At 37.1% G+C, this 16,165-nt stretch overlaps 1 protein-coding gene across 2 annotated transcripts in view; it reads left to right on the forward strand.

Moving 5' to 3' along the window:
- The window catches only part of GALNTL6 (polypeptide N-acetylgalactosaminyltransferase like 6), a 762,501-nt gene that overhangs the window by 671,604 nt on the left and 74,732 nt on the right, over positions 1-16,165 (forward strand). For both annotated transcript variants that reach the window (XM_081135404.1, XM_081135405.1), the window contains exon 8: positions 15,777-15,894. In XM_081135404.1, the coding sequence (XP_080991530.1) occupies positions 15,777-15,894 (118 nt within the window). The remainder of the gene's footprint in view (positions 1-15,776; positions 15,895-16,165) is intronic.

Raw genomic sequence — 16,165 nt, forward strand, 5'->3', positions numbered from 1 at the left:
TTTTCAAACATTTTTTTGTTCAGGCCAAGAGTGTTTCATTTGCTGGCTCATAGATACAAAAAAAAGTGGAGAAATTCTCTTCACAGAATTTCTCTCTCTCTTCATGGAGGTTTTCTCAACATACCTTCCTTCCTTCTGGTGCCAGGCCATATATAACCACAGCCAGGCCTTCCCAGACATCTTCTCCACTCAGCCCTCTGTCCCTTCTTCTGAAGATGATGGCCTGTGTTTGATTTCCTCGGGTTCCTAGTCATTTCAACTGGCCTGTCAGTAAGTTGAACATGTACTTCCCTGGTTCAAGAAACTCCACTGTGAGTGATGGGTGTGCCCTGACAGGAACAGGTCTAGACATTGTCCTGGAGGTTGTCATCCTATGTGTCTCCCTCAGTCTTCCCAAGCAGGATATGAACCCGACACTAATGCTCTCTAGACATGGTTATGCTGATCCACCTTCCTCCATGCTTTTCCCATATTTTACCAGTGAGGTATAGGTCATAGGCTTTGCATATGCTCTTGCAGCTTTCACAGTCACAGTCTTGAGCCCAACAGAGGGAACAGTAGGATCTATTGTCTCTGCCTCTAGCATCTCTCAGTTTGTGTGTGTATGTTTGTGTGTGTGTGTGTGTGTGTGTGTCAATGGTGTTGTACATGTAAAACTAAGGAAGTGATGCTCAAAATTGGAACAATTGTGTCTCAATAGCCAGTTAGAAGCAGCTGATAAATTTCAGTATTTCCTGAACAAAAGGATATGGAGATAGTCTGTGATTTGTTTCTGCCATAGCAACCCTGATTTTTGTCAATAACGGTCCTAGAAAGTTAAGTAGAGTTTTGATTGCATGTATCCTCCATACTAATTTGGAGAGCAAAAGTAGGAAGCAATTATGTGATAGTGGGGGGAAAAACAAATACTTTTTTCCTTCAGATTATTTCTAGGATAAGAATATGACTGAAAATAGTATCCTATATTTCTGATTTTTAATGAATGTTGCTTGACCTTCCCTCAATTAGTACAAATCAATAAGAATTTATTCTAATTGCCTCTGTTTATCTCAATTATTTTAAGCATTATCCACTTTAAGGGTAATTTCTAAATAAGTACTTGAATCTCACTATACATATCTCCACCCTTAAAAGGCAGGGATGAACTACAATATAGTGACTCCTTAAAGAAAGAAAAATGTAGAAATATCCATCCAAATAAATCATCCTTCGAAAAAAATAGGCCCATTTTTAGCCTCTGTAAATTAGAGTCAAATATCACATACTTTGCATCACTAAGCTTTGAGGTGGCTTGTTACACAGCAGTGGATAATGTAGCATAGATTGGGTACCAAGGGTTAATTCATTTTTTTTGTTATTTTGAAAAATTATTAATTTGAAAAAATGAGCATAAATTCTTTAAAGATCTATTACTTAAAAAAAAAAAAAAAAACCCTAGGAAGTTAGGGAAAAGAGTATTTGTCAAGACCAAAAGACATTTCAAACTTTGTAAGTGAGAAAGAGACCAAAGCACCTCCACGTGGCCTCTCTATGTGGCCTGTGCCGCCTCCTACCCCGGCGGCTGCGTGTTGGCTGGACTCTCACGTGGTAGCTCAGAGCTCCAAGATCGCAGGTTCCCATGAACAAGACACAAGGTCCGTGGTCTCTCACTAGTCACCTTAGGAGCCGGCGGGGCTGGGTTTGCGGTGCCCCGTAGGTCAGAGCAGTTATTGTCCCACCCAGATTGAAGGGCAGGGTCATAGGCTCCACCTCTCAGTGGAAGAGGGTCTAAGAACTTGTCAGCATGTTTGCAAACTGCCGTAGACTGTCAGAGAGGCAGGGAGAGACCCGGATACAGAGCACAGCGAGGGGGTTTTTTCTCTCTCCTGCCATATATACGTCTATGACTTCTTTGTGGATAGGCTTAACCTAGAAGGAAAAATAAGACAATGCTTTTTTTTAATCTGGATTTTTAAATAAATTATGGTTACAGCCTTTTTTCTTAACACCTCTTTCCCTTAGGCCCTGTTTAGTTTTGCTCTGTTTTCTTTTTAAGGAAGTAAGGTCATTAAACAGGGGATAGATGTACAGTGTGAATTTATTAAAAGGTAAAGTTTTGATAAAAGGTATTAAAAATCCACACCACTTACAGTCCATTCTAGACTGATAAAAAATACCAGGAAATAAGACAAAAATTGCGTTTGAGTTGCAATCAGTGCCAAAGAGAAAAAGCATAGTTTGCATTCCTAAGACAAAAGGGGAATGTTTTCACAAGAAGAAATTGTGAAATGTTTATTAAATAAATGAAGCATAAAATAAGCTGTCCCGCAGCTTCATCCAGGCTTGGGTTTTAATAACTAACATTTATCCTTTGAATGAAAAGTTATATTTGTATCCAAGAAGAAAGGCTCCCCACTCTGCCCTTGGGATTTTTAGCTCTGAACAGCCTCCATTACTGATGCAATAAGCGATTTGCTCTGCCATTTTGCAGTATCACTGTGTTCCTTTTGATGTTGGTGTTGACAGGAGTGATAACTGCCTGGACGAGGGAGTGGGAGAGCAGTGAGGGAGGATCACTCGGGGGTGGATGGCAGAGCAAAGGGAATATGGGACCTGACAGACTAGAAAGACACAAGATGAGGACCTTAAGGGATGTGCATTCATCAACATTGCATAAGGATCTGAGGGTACACCTAGGGCAAAATATGGATTTTAGGAAGAGCTGAAAGTCATGTGGAAGCAAAATAACAGGAGACAGGCAGGCTTTGGAGTCTTTATCCTGATAATGTTATGAAATCTGGCCTGTATTGTATGTAAGAGAAACAAGGTCCCTTTGCTGGGCCCAAACTGGGACTCAGAGACTGACTATACTTGCGGGTTGGCAATATAATAGGCATAGAGCTGAAGAAGAATGGAAGAAGTCTTTGTCTATATGGGCTGCTATAACACAATACCATAGACTGAGCGGCTTATAAAAAATAGAAATTTATTTATCACAGTTTTGGAAGCTGGAAGTCCAAGATGAGGGTGCCAGCACAGTCAGGTCTGGTGAAGGCCCTCTTCTGGGTTGCAGGCTGCCGATTTCTTGCTGTGCCCTCACATGGTGGAAGGTGCAAGGGAGAGTTCTTAGGCCACTTTTATAAGGGCACTAATCACATTCAAGATCTAATGAATCTGCCATCATGATCTAATCACCTCCCAAAGACCCCTGTCCTAACACCATCATCACATTAAGGGTTTGGTTTCAATGTCTGAATTTTGTGGGGAACACAAACATTCAGACCATATTAAAAGATTTTGAGAAACAGAAAGAAGAATAAATAAAATCTCAAGGTGATGGACTAGCATCTCCCTGCTGCCTGGCCTGAGACTGGTTGGTGGCCCCTGTGGAGAGCAAGGTTAATTTCAGGAGCAGAAGGTTGTGTTGGTGAAAGGCTGTGAAATTCTGAGCATGAGTAATGTGGCTTTGGAGCTCACCTGCAGGATAGGTTACATGGCATGAGGCCTAGGTCCCAGGGCAATCATCCCCCGAGGGGTTCATTTAAAGGAATCACCAGCAGAGTATGACCATGGCTGGTGGAGCAGCTTTCTCATGGAGGGGGCTGGTGCCAAGCACAATAGCCAAGTGACTTAGTGGGCTGGAACAGAAAAGCAGAAGCAGACTTGCTCCTAAGGATACTGTTGACATCTCTAAGGATGCCCGGAGAACTGAAAAACTCCAGTGGGAAAGAGAATGAAAGCAGATGGACCCAAAAACTTTTGAAAGACCACTATAACCTGATTATTTGGTGTTAATGTGACCTGCTTTGTCCCTTCAGGCAGGGAGAGTTTGCAGTGTTTAGATTGCATTAGGAGAGGATTCATAATTGAAAATATCACCATGGTCATTCTCCTGATGTGTAATATGAAGCCATGAATAAAATATGCAACCATTTAGAAATTAGAAATGAATGAATCCAATATGAATTGCAGGGTGATTCTACTGGAGACATAATTTTGGAATATAAAAGGAAATCCAAGATGAAACTTTGAGCCAAGTTTCCAATCCCTCACATTGCTCAAAGAGAGAAATGGACAGGAAGTGTCTTAAGAAAATAAGCTGTCGCCCGGCCAAGCGTTGCTCAGCAGTTGAGCGTTGACCTAGGACCCAGGTGATCAGGGTTCGATTCCTGGTCAGGGCACATGCCAGGGTTGTGGGCTCGATCAATGACTCTTTCATCATTGATGTTTCTATCTCTCTCTCCCTCTCCTTTCCTCTCTCTGAAATCAATAAAGATATATTTTAAAAATAAAAAAAAAAGAAAGAAAATCTAAGCTGTCACATTTACACTTGATATGAACCCAAAAACCTTTGAAGATATTCCACTGAGACCTGATAGATCCTGCATTTTGAAGAGTGGGGTGTGGGTGCTCCCAATATGTTGTTTAGCGTGCACCTACTTAAACGGCAGGATTACCAGGGAACATCAGCTCTATTCACACAGGAGGACCCATTCACTCACTGTGGAGGCGAGGAAAGGTATTTTTGAAACAATCAATCTAGTCTCCATTCGTGGTAAGTCCTCCACTTGCACATCCATAAACACACACACACAGAGGCACACAGACACAGGTACACACACAGACACACACAGACAGATGCACACACACAGGCACACACACAGACACACACAGGCACACACACACAATTTTAGATCCCAGAAGAGTCATCAAGGGACACAACATGTTAGTCACATAACAGAAGACTAAGACTGAAGGAATATTTAGCACATTTTGTCCATTTTCCTCCTGTACCCACTGAGCCAGTTGTTGACATAGCCTTTTGAAACCCAGAGTTTTCTATTTCGTCTCATATTAGACCAGTGCCAACAACTGAAGATAAGAAGGCAGCAGGATTCTGAGAAACTTCAGAGCCACCAACTCAATTGGAACATCAAACCAAAGCCATCACACAATTTTTATGGCTGTCGTCTGGTTTAATGCCCCATATCATTTGTACTGCCATCCGCAAGACTTCTTCCTCCATCAACTCTTTATGTCCTTTCACAGGGTAGCCTACACTATGCGAAGTATGAAGTAAGCAGCAAAAAAGCATATTCAATTTTATAAAACCTTTAAAACCATTACATAGTATTACATGTGTTTATGTTTGTGATTAAAAACAAAATTACAAATCATGGCACAAAATAGTACAAAATTTGTACTGCAACTTATCATTTTGTTTTTCTCCTCATTTTATCCAAAAAGCTGAAAAGTCTATAAGATACCACCTGCCTTTGGGTAACTAGTTGGCCCTGATTATTTTTCTACCATTGCTTTTCTAAACATTAACATCTGCATTTGTAAATCTGGAAAAATAGAAAGCTTTTTTTTTTTAAAGAAAAGCTTTCATGTTCATTCTGAGCAGCTATGAAAACCAGTTTTGCATCTACCCTTAAGGTTCTAGTGGAGATAACACACACACACAAAAATTTAAAAAACGACTATGTCACACAGACCTTAGAAATTAGGAAACTAATCAAAATCCTGTCTCTACCAAGGATTATTATCATTTAACAGTAGCATAATGAAATTGCTATAATATATCCTCTTTAAGAGCTCGGAATTCAAAATGAGGTCTGTTATCAGCTCTCTATGTGTGTACAACAGACCATCCCAGAATTTAGTGGCTTGAAACAGCAAGCATTTTGTTGGTTCACAGTTCTGAGCATCAGAAAATCAGAAATTTAGACGAAGCTCCACTGAATAGTTCTCCTGCTGGTCTCATGTGGGCAGGATGAAAAACTGGTCTTGGTTGACCTGGGACTTTCCAGTTTTAGCACTGAACATCCAGCCACTTAGGAAACCCTCAATCTCAAGCAAAACAAGACAGTTGGTCAACCTACACCTGGGAGTACACATGTGACAGTAGTTATCTCGTGGCTCACCTGGAGCCGGACAGTCTAAGATAGCCTTGCTTACATGTCTAGTAGCTAGTGCTGATTGTCAGCTGGGCCATGTGCCTCCAATAGGCTAGCCCTGCTTTCACATGGTAGCAGGCATCTAGAAGAAGCAGAAAAGAGTTCAAGCCCCAGGAACAGGGACTCTGCTTACACCACATTTGTTGATATTAGCTAAACCAAGTCACGTGGCCAAAGAAATCAACATGGAATTGTACCACACAAGGGCATGGATACAAGAAGCCATGATTCACGGGGACCATTGTTGTTACAGTCTAGCATAAGGTTGTATGCCATTTAATATTTATACTTAACAAATCTGAGATTCTGATTTTGCTCACTGTGTTACATTTAGAGACCATCTTCTACTTGGTAAGTCAAAGAACCCCTCATTTCTAGCATACAGTAAACTGAAGCCTCAGTTTGCTCAGCTCTGCTCGCTCAAAGCATAGGCCTGGGTGCTAATGTTAAACCTCTTTACTTATAGTTCTTTTCAGTTTATATGTTATCAGAGCTATTTTTCCCATTATGCATCCATAGTATGTATGGATGAGTTAGGAGAAAACATAGCTTTTTATGACTGGAATTAAATTTTCCCTCCATTTCTGCAACCTGGCCTTGCAAAGAAGACTCCTTTCTCTCAGTCCAGGACCTACTTCATTCTTTGCCCCTTGAAGGACCACCTCCTGGCATAACAGAGGTTCATATTTCTCCCTCATTCCTATAGACCTCATTACCCAATAAAAAGTAAGGAAATTATACCAAAAAGAAAAGTGATTTTTTTAAAAGATAAATGATACAAGTGAATTTATCAGTAGTTATTTAGGAAGCCTTTTGGAAGTTCTAATTAAAGAATCATTTACTACCTAAAAGAACAAAATTGTTAGAAAAAAAATCATGTTTTAATGTGCAGTATCATTTTAATCAACAATTGAATTCTAGTTAAAAATAATTATATTTCAGCTGAAATTGTTTGGAGTCATGGGCCAACTAAAAATTGCTAGTTACATAATTGAAAATTATGTGGTTCATCTCTATGTTGATTGACTTGGGTTGATTGAGTCCTGAGGGAAATTATGCCATTTTATTTCTGATCAAATTCACATTGCTAACCCACATGTCCAGAATTCTCCCTGTACCACTAATATGGATGGAAATTGAGAGCCAAATTATTTTCTAAGAGGTCAAATTGAAGTTTCTGTTAGATTTCTGGACCAAAGTTTTCACTGTTAATAAATTTTAAAAATGAATATATTTTTATATTTTTCTTTCAGTGTGATTTTTTTTTTTTTTATTCTAACCCACAAAGAACACATGAGCTGTATTAAAATTTGAAATAACACTTTTTTCTGAGAATGCAAGAATCTAGGCAAAAATCTCCTGGAGAAAGTTTTTATTTTTTTTAATTCCACCATTTTATTTTATTTATTTTTTTCACGAATGGGGAGAAGAGTCAATATGTGAAAGAGAGACTATTAGGAAGATCAGCAGCTCCTTAGAGTGCCATGGGAATCACAGGGTGAGATGAGGAGCATTAAGGACTACATCCTGGGTTAGCAAAGAAGACCAACCGTATACCCTTTGAGAAATGCATTTGCAAATGAAAACATGCAGAGTGTTTCAAATAAGTGATGGTTCTAGTACACATACACTTGTACATTATAACCTTATGAATTAAGTCAGCAACGTTTAGAATATAAAAGCTGATGCAGAGAAGTAAACTAGTCTAGCATAAGTAAAGAGGAAAGCAGATTTATTACCCAGTTCAATAGACTTAATATCAAATAGAAAAAATTGATTTCCAATAAGTATTAGAAAATTTATATTTTTATGGCCTGAAGAATGAAAAATCTTCCATAGGAACATGTTGCTTCATGGTTACATTAAGTTTAAAAGGCCTCCCAAGGACGGCAGGTGTTTTTTAATAGCAAAACTCAAAACTTGATTTGTGATATGAGCAATACTCATAAAGTACATTAATATGTTGAAAGCTTCATGGACACAGAGCCAGCATTAAGTATGTTTACAGTGTGTTAACATTCCCAGGCTAAACCAGCAAGAATATGGGGGGGGGGGGGAGAGACTAGGAATGTGAAGATAAATAAATGAGACAGTGTAGGAAATGGGGCCAATGGGGAGAGTTTCAAGCAACTAATATTATACTTAAAATAGAAAACAGAGAGCAGAGGAACATGCTGAAAAGAATAAACTGTTCTTTTTCATTTACTCAAGGGGAAAATAATGTGACACATTAACATTTTTTGCCTTTAATATGTGAGGGATACAGTAATTTCTCTTCTCTTTACTTCAGTGCAACGTGGCACAATAGTTAACTCATATTTGTATGGTGGGGTAGAAATTTTAATTCATAAACTCGGTTGTGTATGATATTTCACAGTATTAAATTTTCTTCAGAGCCATTTAAATCCAACTATGAGTTTCCTTCACCAAAATAATAGGAAATTCAGTCTGTCTTCTCATGGCAATTCCCTCTTCTCAGGGAAGGCAAAGGTTCTCAAGTCTTACTCAGGCCAAATTATGAGAGTTGTTGCTCAGATCATAATTGTCATTTCACAGTGGTTGCCACCAAGACCCTTACTGCTCAAGCCGCTTGGTTTGTTCAAATCTAGCAATTATGCCAATTTTATGCAAAATAAAGTTTATCGATGCCAAGAGTCCCAGTGCGTGGGGTATAGCCTCCCTACCTGTTCCACACATGAGGTCAATGACACCTCCAAGGGCACCACCGCGGAACAGAGTGGGGACCTTCATCGCTCCAGCACTTGACAGCTTCTAGTTGGGCATCTACCTTTCCCTCTCTCCCCTCTCTCGGACATCTTGCTTGATCTCTTCAGGCTGCTTAGGCTCCCTTAAAAATAATGGAGCAGCTCCCATTTTGTCTTTTAGAAGCTTCTTCTTGCCAAGCTACAAAAATGACTGAGGCTGATGCCCTGGCTTTCTTTGTGCTTGAAGTGAGAAGGGTAGTGAGCATCAAAAGGAAAAAACAAATAGTGATTAATGTATCAATAATTCATTGTGTTATATTGACAATGCCTATTTCAGGTACCAGCAGGAACTTTTAGCCCCACTCTGTGTGCACGTGACACTGGGCGCTTTACATGCCTCTGGGTTCGGCAAGATCGGCCTTCTCCCATTTCTTGTTACTATCCTTCGTCCGAGCCCAGGGCACTGGTACACCATCTTCCTTAGCCTCAGACCCATCCCTTACGTCCCTTTCTTTCCATTTTTAAAAATCATTTACCCTGTGCAACTGTTCAACAATTCCTTTCCAAATATTGTCATAATAATGACTTGGCAATTGTTATCTGTAGACTGAAATATACTAATATTTTAGGATAGATTTGTAATTTCTCAGTAGGATTGCTCCTTTTATCTAATTCTATTTTGTCAGGCCTTAAATCATTGGGCTTGGACTGGTATGAAACATGAACTAAAGCTTCACATTAGGACATAATTTACAATGAACTTTTAACTTTCAGAAATGGAAAAGTAAGTCAATTTTACACTTTTACTCTTTATAACAAACCAGGGTAGCTATTTCTAGGGATTTATCCTAAAGATATACTCACCCAGGTGTGGAAATGATGTCTGTACAAAGCTATTTATTGTAGGAATTTTGAAATAGCAAAAATATTGAAAATAATTTAAATGCTCACATAGATGTATGTATATTCACAAACATATCTGAACAATGGGCAGATGTTAAAAAAATAGAACAAGGAAGCTCTTTTCAATGTGAATGATCACCGAAATGTAATAGGTAGTCTTAAAAAATTAGGTAAATTTTTTAAATTAGGTAAAGGACACTGTATGCAGCATATAATCATTTATGTAGACAAGGAAGAAAAAGAAGGTATATTTTTATTTGCTTATTTGAACATAAGGAATCTCTGGAAGGATGCCCAAGAAATAATAATGGTTGTTTATGACAAGACAAATAGAGTGGCGGGGGATAGAGAGAGAAGCAAGAATTTTTTTATAAACATGTGAATATATTATTTATTCAAAATAAATTAATATTTTAAATGTTTTAAAATAAAAATGAAAGGTTAGATCTGTGGACTTTCATATCTGAATAAGACGGAGTAACATAGACCAGATTTACCCTGCCACATAAAAAAAACACAAAATATTTGAAACAGTGGTTTTCAAGACACTCAACACCTGGCAATGAAGGATACTGATCCCTGAGAGATGGGAAATACGAAGGTGTGGCCTACAATCACACCAGCTTACTAACCAGAGAGAGTTTCCAGGTTGTGGAACCTACGGGGCCCAGCCTGAGCTGGTGTGGAGCTGAGACGCCGGGCAGAGCAGAGCAGCTGGAATTTCAAGGGTAGATTACCACAAGAAGACAGCCGCACAGGGAGAGCTTTGAAGATCTGCAAAGGGTAGCCCTTCAGTACTCAGCAGAGCACTGATAGGAGCACATGCATGAAAATATTACCCAAGATTGGGAAAAGAAGCACTAAGAGAATTAGAAGTGACAGTGCACACAATACACACAAAGCTAAGAGTAGTGTCTGTTCCCACCAGCCACACTGAAAAACCTGAGGATTTGCAAGACATTGAATAGAAGACACAGAGGGTCTTACCTTAGGAGAAGTGAATAATTTGCCCTAGCTTGTGTACTGCTTCAGTCTTACCTAATAAATCTTAAGAGCAAAAGCCAAAAGGGTCAAACTATTTCTAAGTAATGTAACTGCATCCCAGAACAAAGCTCAAAAATCTTTAAAAGAATGCCAAAATATCCAGTACCCAAAAATATAAAAGTTCTAGAATCCAGGCATGCAAAGAAGCAGTAATATAGGACCCATGAGTAGGTAATTCAATCAATTGAAACTAAGAAATAACAGAATTAGCAGCCAAGAACATTAAAACTTTAATAATAATAGTATTCTATATGTTCAGAAAGTTAAGTGGAGACAAAATGAAAATATTTAAGATGAAAATATAATGTGTGAGATGAAAAAAGGCATTGAATAGAATTACCAGCTGATTTCATTACAAAAATAAAATTAGTAAACTTGAAGATACAGCAATAGAAACTATCCAAAATGAAAAGCAAAAATTGAATTTTTTAAAATAAACAAAATGTGTAATTGAAGTCTCTGAAGGATATAAAAGAAAGGTCGGGGCAGAAAAAATATTGGAAGAAATAATGGTCAAAAATGTCCAAATTCCATGAAAACTGTAGCTACAGATCCAAGAAACTCAATTAATTCCAAACAGAAGAAATTATGCCAAGTCATGTCATAATAAAATTCAATGATATAGAGATCATCTTCAACACAGCCAGAAGAATAAAGGCTCATTACATACAGAAAAAATAATAATAATAATAACAACACATTTCTCATGAGAAACAATACAAGTGAGAAAAGATAGGGCAAAGTGTTCAGAGGATTGAAAGAAAAAGGCTATAGCCAAAAAAAATATCTTTAAAAAGTGTAGATGAAAAATAATGTTTTCAGATGTGTAAAAGATTAAAGACCCCATTACCAGTACACTCCCAGTGTAAGAAATGTTAAAGGAAGTACTTTAGGCAGAAGGAAAATAATACCAGATGGAAATGTGGATCTCAACAAAAGAACTAAGAAATGAGAAATGATATTCATACTATAATTTCATACCTATAAAATGTTATTATTTAAATCTTTTTAAAAGATAATTGACTACTTAAATAAAAAAGATAATATAACCTGGGATTTGTAACATATGCAAAAGTAAATTGCATGACAACAAAGTACAAGAGTTAGGAAAAGAGAAATAAATGGATACTATCAAAAAGCTCTTGTGATATAGAGATCCTTTATTATATATTATAAGATCCATATATTATAAGAACATACAATATATGTGCAGTGGTATAATATCACTGGAATGTAAACTGTGATAAAAGTAAAGATGTATGATATAAACCTTACAGCAACCACTATAATAACAACGCAAGGAGTTTTTGTTAAGTCAAAAAAGAATACTAAATGAAATCATGAAAAATATTCAGTTAATCAAAAAGAAGACAGAGAAAGAGGGGGGAAAAAACAGCAAATAAGACAAATAGAAAACAAAGGTGTTAGCAGTCAACCTAGCCATATTAATATCCACAGTAAAAAGTGACCTACACAACCCAAAAGTAAAATTTGTAAAGAAGCAAATGTAAGTATATGCTGCCTAGAAGAAAACCGCTTTAAACATAAAGACACAACTAATTTAAAAACTAAAATAAAAATATATAAAAAGTTATAAATACTAGTGTTTAGTTAATACAAATCCAAAGAAAAAGGAAGTGGCTATATTAATATCAAGTCAAAAGAGATGTCACAGCAAAGACTATTACCACGGATGAGAAAAGTCTTTCATAATGATAATGAGGTCGATTCCTCAAGAGTACATAAAAATCCTAAACATTTATGCACCTATTAACAGAGCTACAAAATACATGAAGCAAAAAAGTGACAGAACAGCAAGAAGAAATAAACAAATCCAGAATTATAGTCATATATTTCAATCCTTCTTTTAATAATTGATAGAACAAGGAGACAGAAAATCAATAAGAATACAGAAGACTTGGACAATGTCAGCTAACTTTACCTAATAAATATTTATAGACCACTCACTGAACAGCAACAGAATGCACACTCTTTTCAAACACACATGGAACATTTACCAAGACAGTCCATGTTCTGAGCCATTAAAAAGCCTATTGTAAAAGGATTCAAGTCATACAAAGTATATTCTCTGACCACAATGGAATTAAATGAGAATCAATAACAGAAAGATCTCAAACAGATCCCCAAATATTTGGAAACTAAAGTATATATTTTTGTATATCCCTTAGGTCAAAAAAAGGGAGAGTAAGTAGGGATTATTTTGAATATAATGAAAATGAAAATACTACATATCCATTCTGTATGTGGGGGGTTCTGCTAAAGCAGAACTTAAGGGAGATTTACAGTATTAAATACCTATGTTAGGAAAAAAAGAAAAGACTCTAATCAATAACCTCAGCTTCCAACTTAAGTAACTAGAAAAAGAAGAGCAAATTAAATATAGAGTAAATAGATGAATTAATGTAATAAAGACCAAAGAGAAATCAATGAAATATAAGACAGAAAAACAATAATGAAAATCAATGAAACCAAAAACTAGTTTTTTAAATGGATCAATAAAATTGAAAAAACACTTGCCAGACTATGAAAAAAAAAAGAGAAATAACACAAATATGCTCAATAGCATTAATTATAGAAATAAAAAATAAAACTGTAAGAAGATACCATTATATTCCTATTATAATGCTAAACTTCAAAAGACTGTCCATATCAACTATTGAAGAGGGTATGGAACAACTGGAATCCAAACACTGCTGATGGAAATATAAAATGATGCAAACACTTTAAAAAACAGTTTGGCAGTTTCTTAAAAGCTTAAACATATGATCTAGTCATTCCATTCCTGGGCATTTTCACGGGAGAAATGAGAGGATATGTCCACATGAAGATTAATACGCAAAATACATAGCAGCTTTATTTGTAATAGTCCAAAACTGGAAACAACCCAAATGCTCATCGACAGATGAATGGGTAATCAAACTGTGGTCTGTTCATGCAGACAGAATACTAGTCAGCAGTGAAAAACAGAATGAACTCGCCCGGCCGGGCGTGGCTCAGCGGCTGAGCGTCTACCTGGGATCCAGGCGATCGAGGTTTGATTCCCGGTCAGGGCACAGGCCCTGTTTTGGGCTTGATCAATGGCTCTCTCATCATTGATGTTTCTATCTCTCTCTCTCCCTCTCCTTTCCTCTCTCTAAAATCAATAAAGATATATTAAAAAAAAAAAAAATGAACTCTTAATACATGCGACAACATTAATGAATCTCAATAATGTCAACCCAAGCCGTTTTGCTCAGTGACTAGAGCATCGGCCTGTGGACTGAAGGGTCCTGGGTTTGATTTCAGCCAAGGGCACCTACCTCGGTTGCAAGCTCAATCCCTGGCCCCGGTCAGGAGGCAACCAATCGATGTGTCTCTCCTACATCGATGTTCCTCTCTCTCTCTCTCTCTCTCTCTCCCTTCCTCTCTCTCTGAAAAGCAATGGAAAAATTATCCTCAGGTAAGGATTAAAAAAAAAAGTGTCAATGATGTCAAATATAAGAAGTCAGACCCTCAATAAAGAGTACATGGAGTATGATTCCATTTCTATAAAAATATAGAAAATGCAAACTAATCTATAGTGACAGAAAGCAGATCAGTGGTTGCCTAGAGGAAGTGAATGAAGAGAGGGTCAGGAGGGTGGATTACAATAAAGAAACTTTTGGGCCGGTGAATATCATGTTCTTTTTCTTGAATATGGTGGTGGCTGCACAGGGCTTTACATACGTAAGTCAAAACTGACCAAATTGTACACTTTAAAGTATGTGCAATTCATTTTGTGTCAACTGTGTCTCTATTATGCATTTTAAAAGATTAATGAAAAAACATGAGTAAATACATAAATAAATCAAAGGTTTGTTTCTTACCATTCACACTAATCAATATAGGAAACACTAATTTATTTGTTTATATAATGAAGGTAAAGAAGATCCATATGAATTTACTTTATTTTGTCTACAATTAACCTAAAATATGCTACATGGTTTGTTTTTTTATAGTCATTAAGAAAACAAAATATTGAATATCCAACAAAATACAATAAAAAAATCACTATAGGACTTTCTCTTGCCCGATATCTATATTAATTCTATATCTATGATAATTCTAGTTTTAAGATTCATTCTGCACAGTACATTATGATGCACTTTGGACTTCTAGTTTGCACAATCAATATATTTATAAGACTTAAGATCTTTTGATTTGTGGTTCAGATTGAACAGGATTGAGAATTTCTGACCACTTATGCCCAAACCCTACAGAGCAAAGGTTATACTGTGATAATGGGTTCATTGGGAGCTGCCACCACACACTAGCTTTAGCCTTGGGCATTGTTTTTAACCTCTCTCTACCTATTTCTTTCAAACGATACATAGAGATGATATTTGTAGGGTTGCTGTGAGGATTAATCAAGGGAATGGAATAAAGCTCTTAGCCAAGACGCCAGCTCAGAGCTCTCAAAAAACAAGAACTACCTTTGAACTACAAAAATTTTTAGGACAGAGCCCAATGAGTATAAATTATCCCATTATATAGCAACATGTATACAATGCATCCCAGCAGGAGTGGAATATTGAAAAATTACTATTTGACCAAAAGGAATATTTCTTAGAAAGGCAGAGAAAATCTAAAAAATATATATGATTAAACTGAAAAGACCTAGTTTAAATCCCAGCTTTGGCATGTTAATTAACCAATTCTGGTTGGTTATTATAGTCCAACTGTCCATCTGATAGTCTGTAAGATGGACATGACCTGTAAGTGGCAGGTGTTTGGTGAATGGGTACTGAGAGATTTAATCAAAGATATTGTTTACAGCAGCAGTTTCTATACTTCTATCTGTCTGATAGGAAAGATCCCTTTCACTTTGAGGTAAAACCAACATATCAGTCACTAATTGTCATATATTTCTCTCTAATGATAAACGTATGGGGCAAGTGTGGCTCTACAGGGCATTGGTGGCGTTAGAACCTGAACTGCAAAGTTTAAAGCTAATGAGAATTTCAAGAGCATTTAGAGACCATGCAAGAACCTCATAACCACTTACAGAAAACCAGTGCTAAAAAGTTCCATGCAGGTGACCACTGGAAATACCTTGATTTTGCTTCTTTTTTCTTTTTAAAGCAAAACACCAGTGCCCCTGATGTTCATAGTCCTTTAAAGATTATTTTATTTATTCATTTCACAGGTCTCCTGTTATGGCTGGAGGTCTCTTTGCTGTGAATCGCAAATGGTTTTGGGAGTTAGGTGGCTATGATCCAGGTTTAGAAATCTGGGGAGGAGAACAGTATGAAATCTCTTTTAAGGTAAGCCACCAAGATACTCTTCACACTATGTCTACCTAATTTTGAAGAGTCTTATAGAATGTTATTATTTTGTTTTGTGATCTGTGTTGTGAGATGACTTGATGAAAATAGACATGTCACCTTCCCAAGTCAGCTCTTGGATGAAAGGAGCTACTTCCTTCTGATGTTTCAGTGAGACGTAGCCATGCCATAAAAGAAATGCAGAATCGAAATAATTCTAAATCCCATTTTCAGGTTGGAAACTTGATTTGCCAACAGACCTACTACTCCT

The sequence above is a fragment of the Miniopterus schreibersii genome (genome assembly GCF_964146895.1).
Source record: "Miniopterus schreibersii genome assembly, chromosome: 4".
In the NCBI taxonomy this organism is placed as follows: Eukaryota; Metazoa; Chordata; class Mammalia; order Chiroptera; family Miniopteridae; genus Miniopterus; species Miniopterus schreibersii.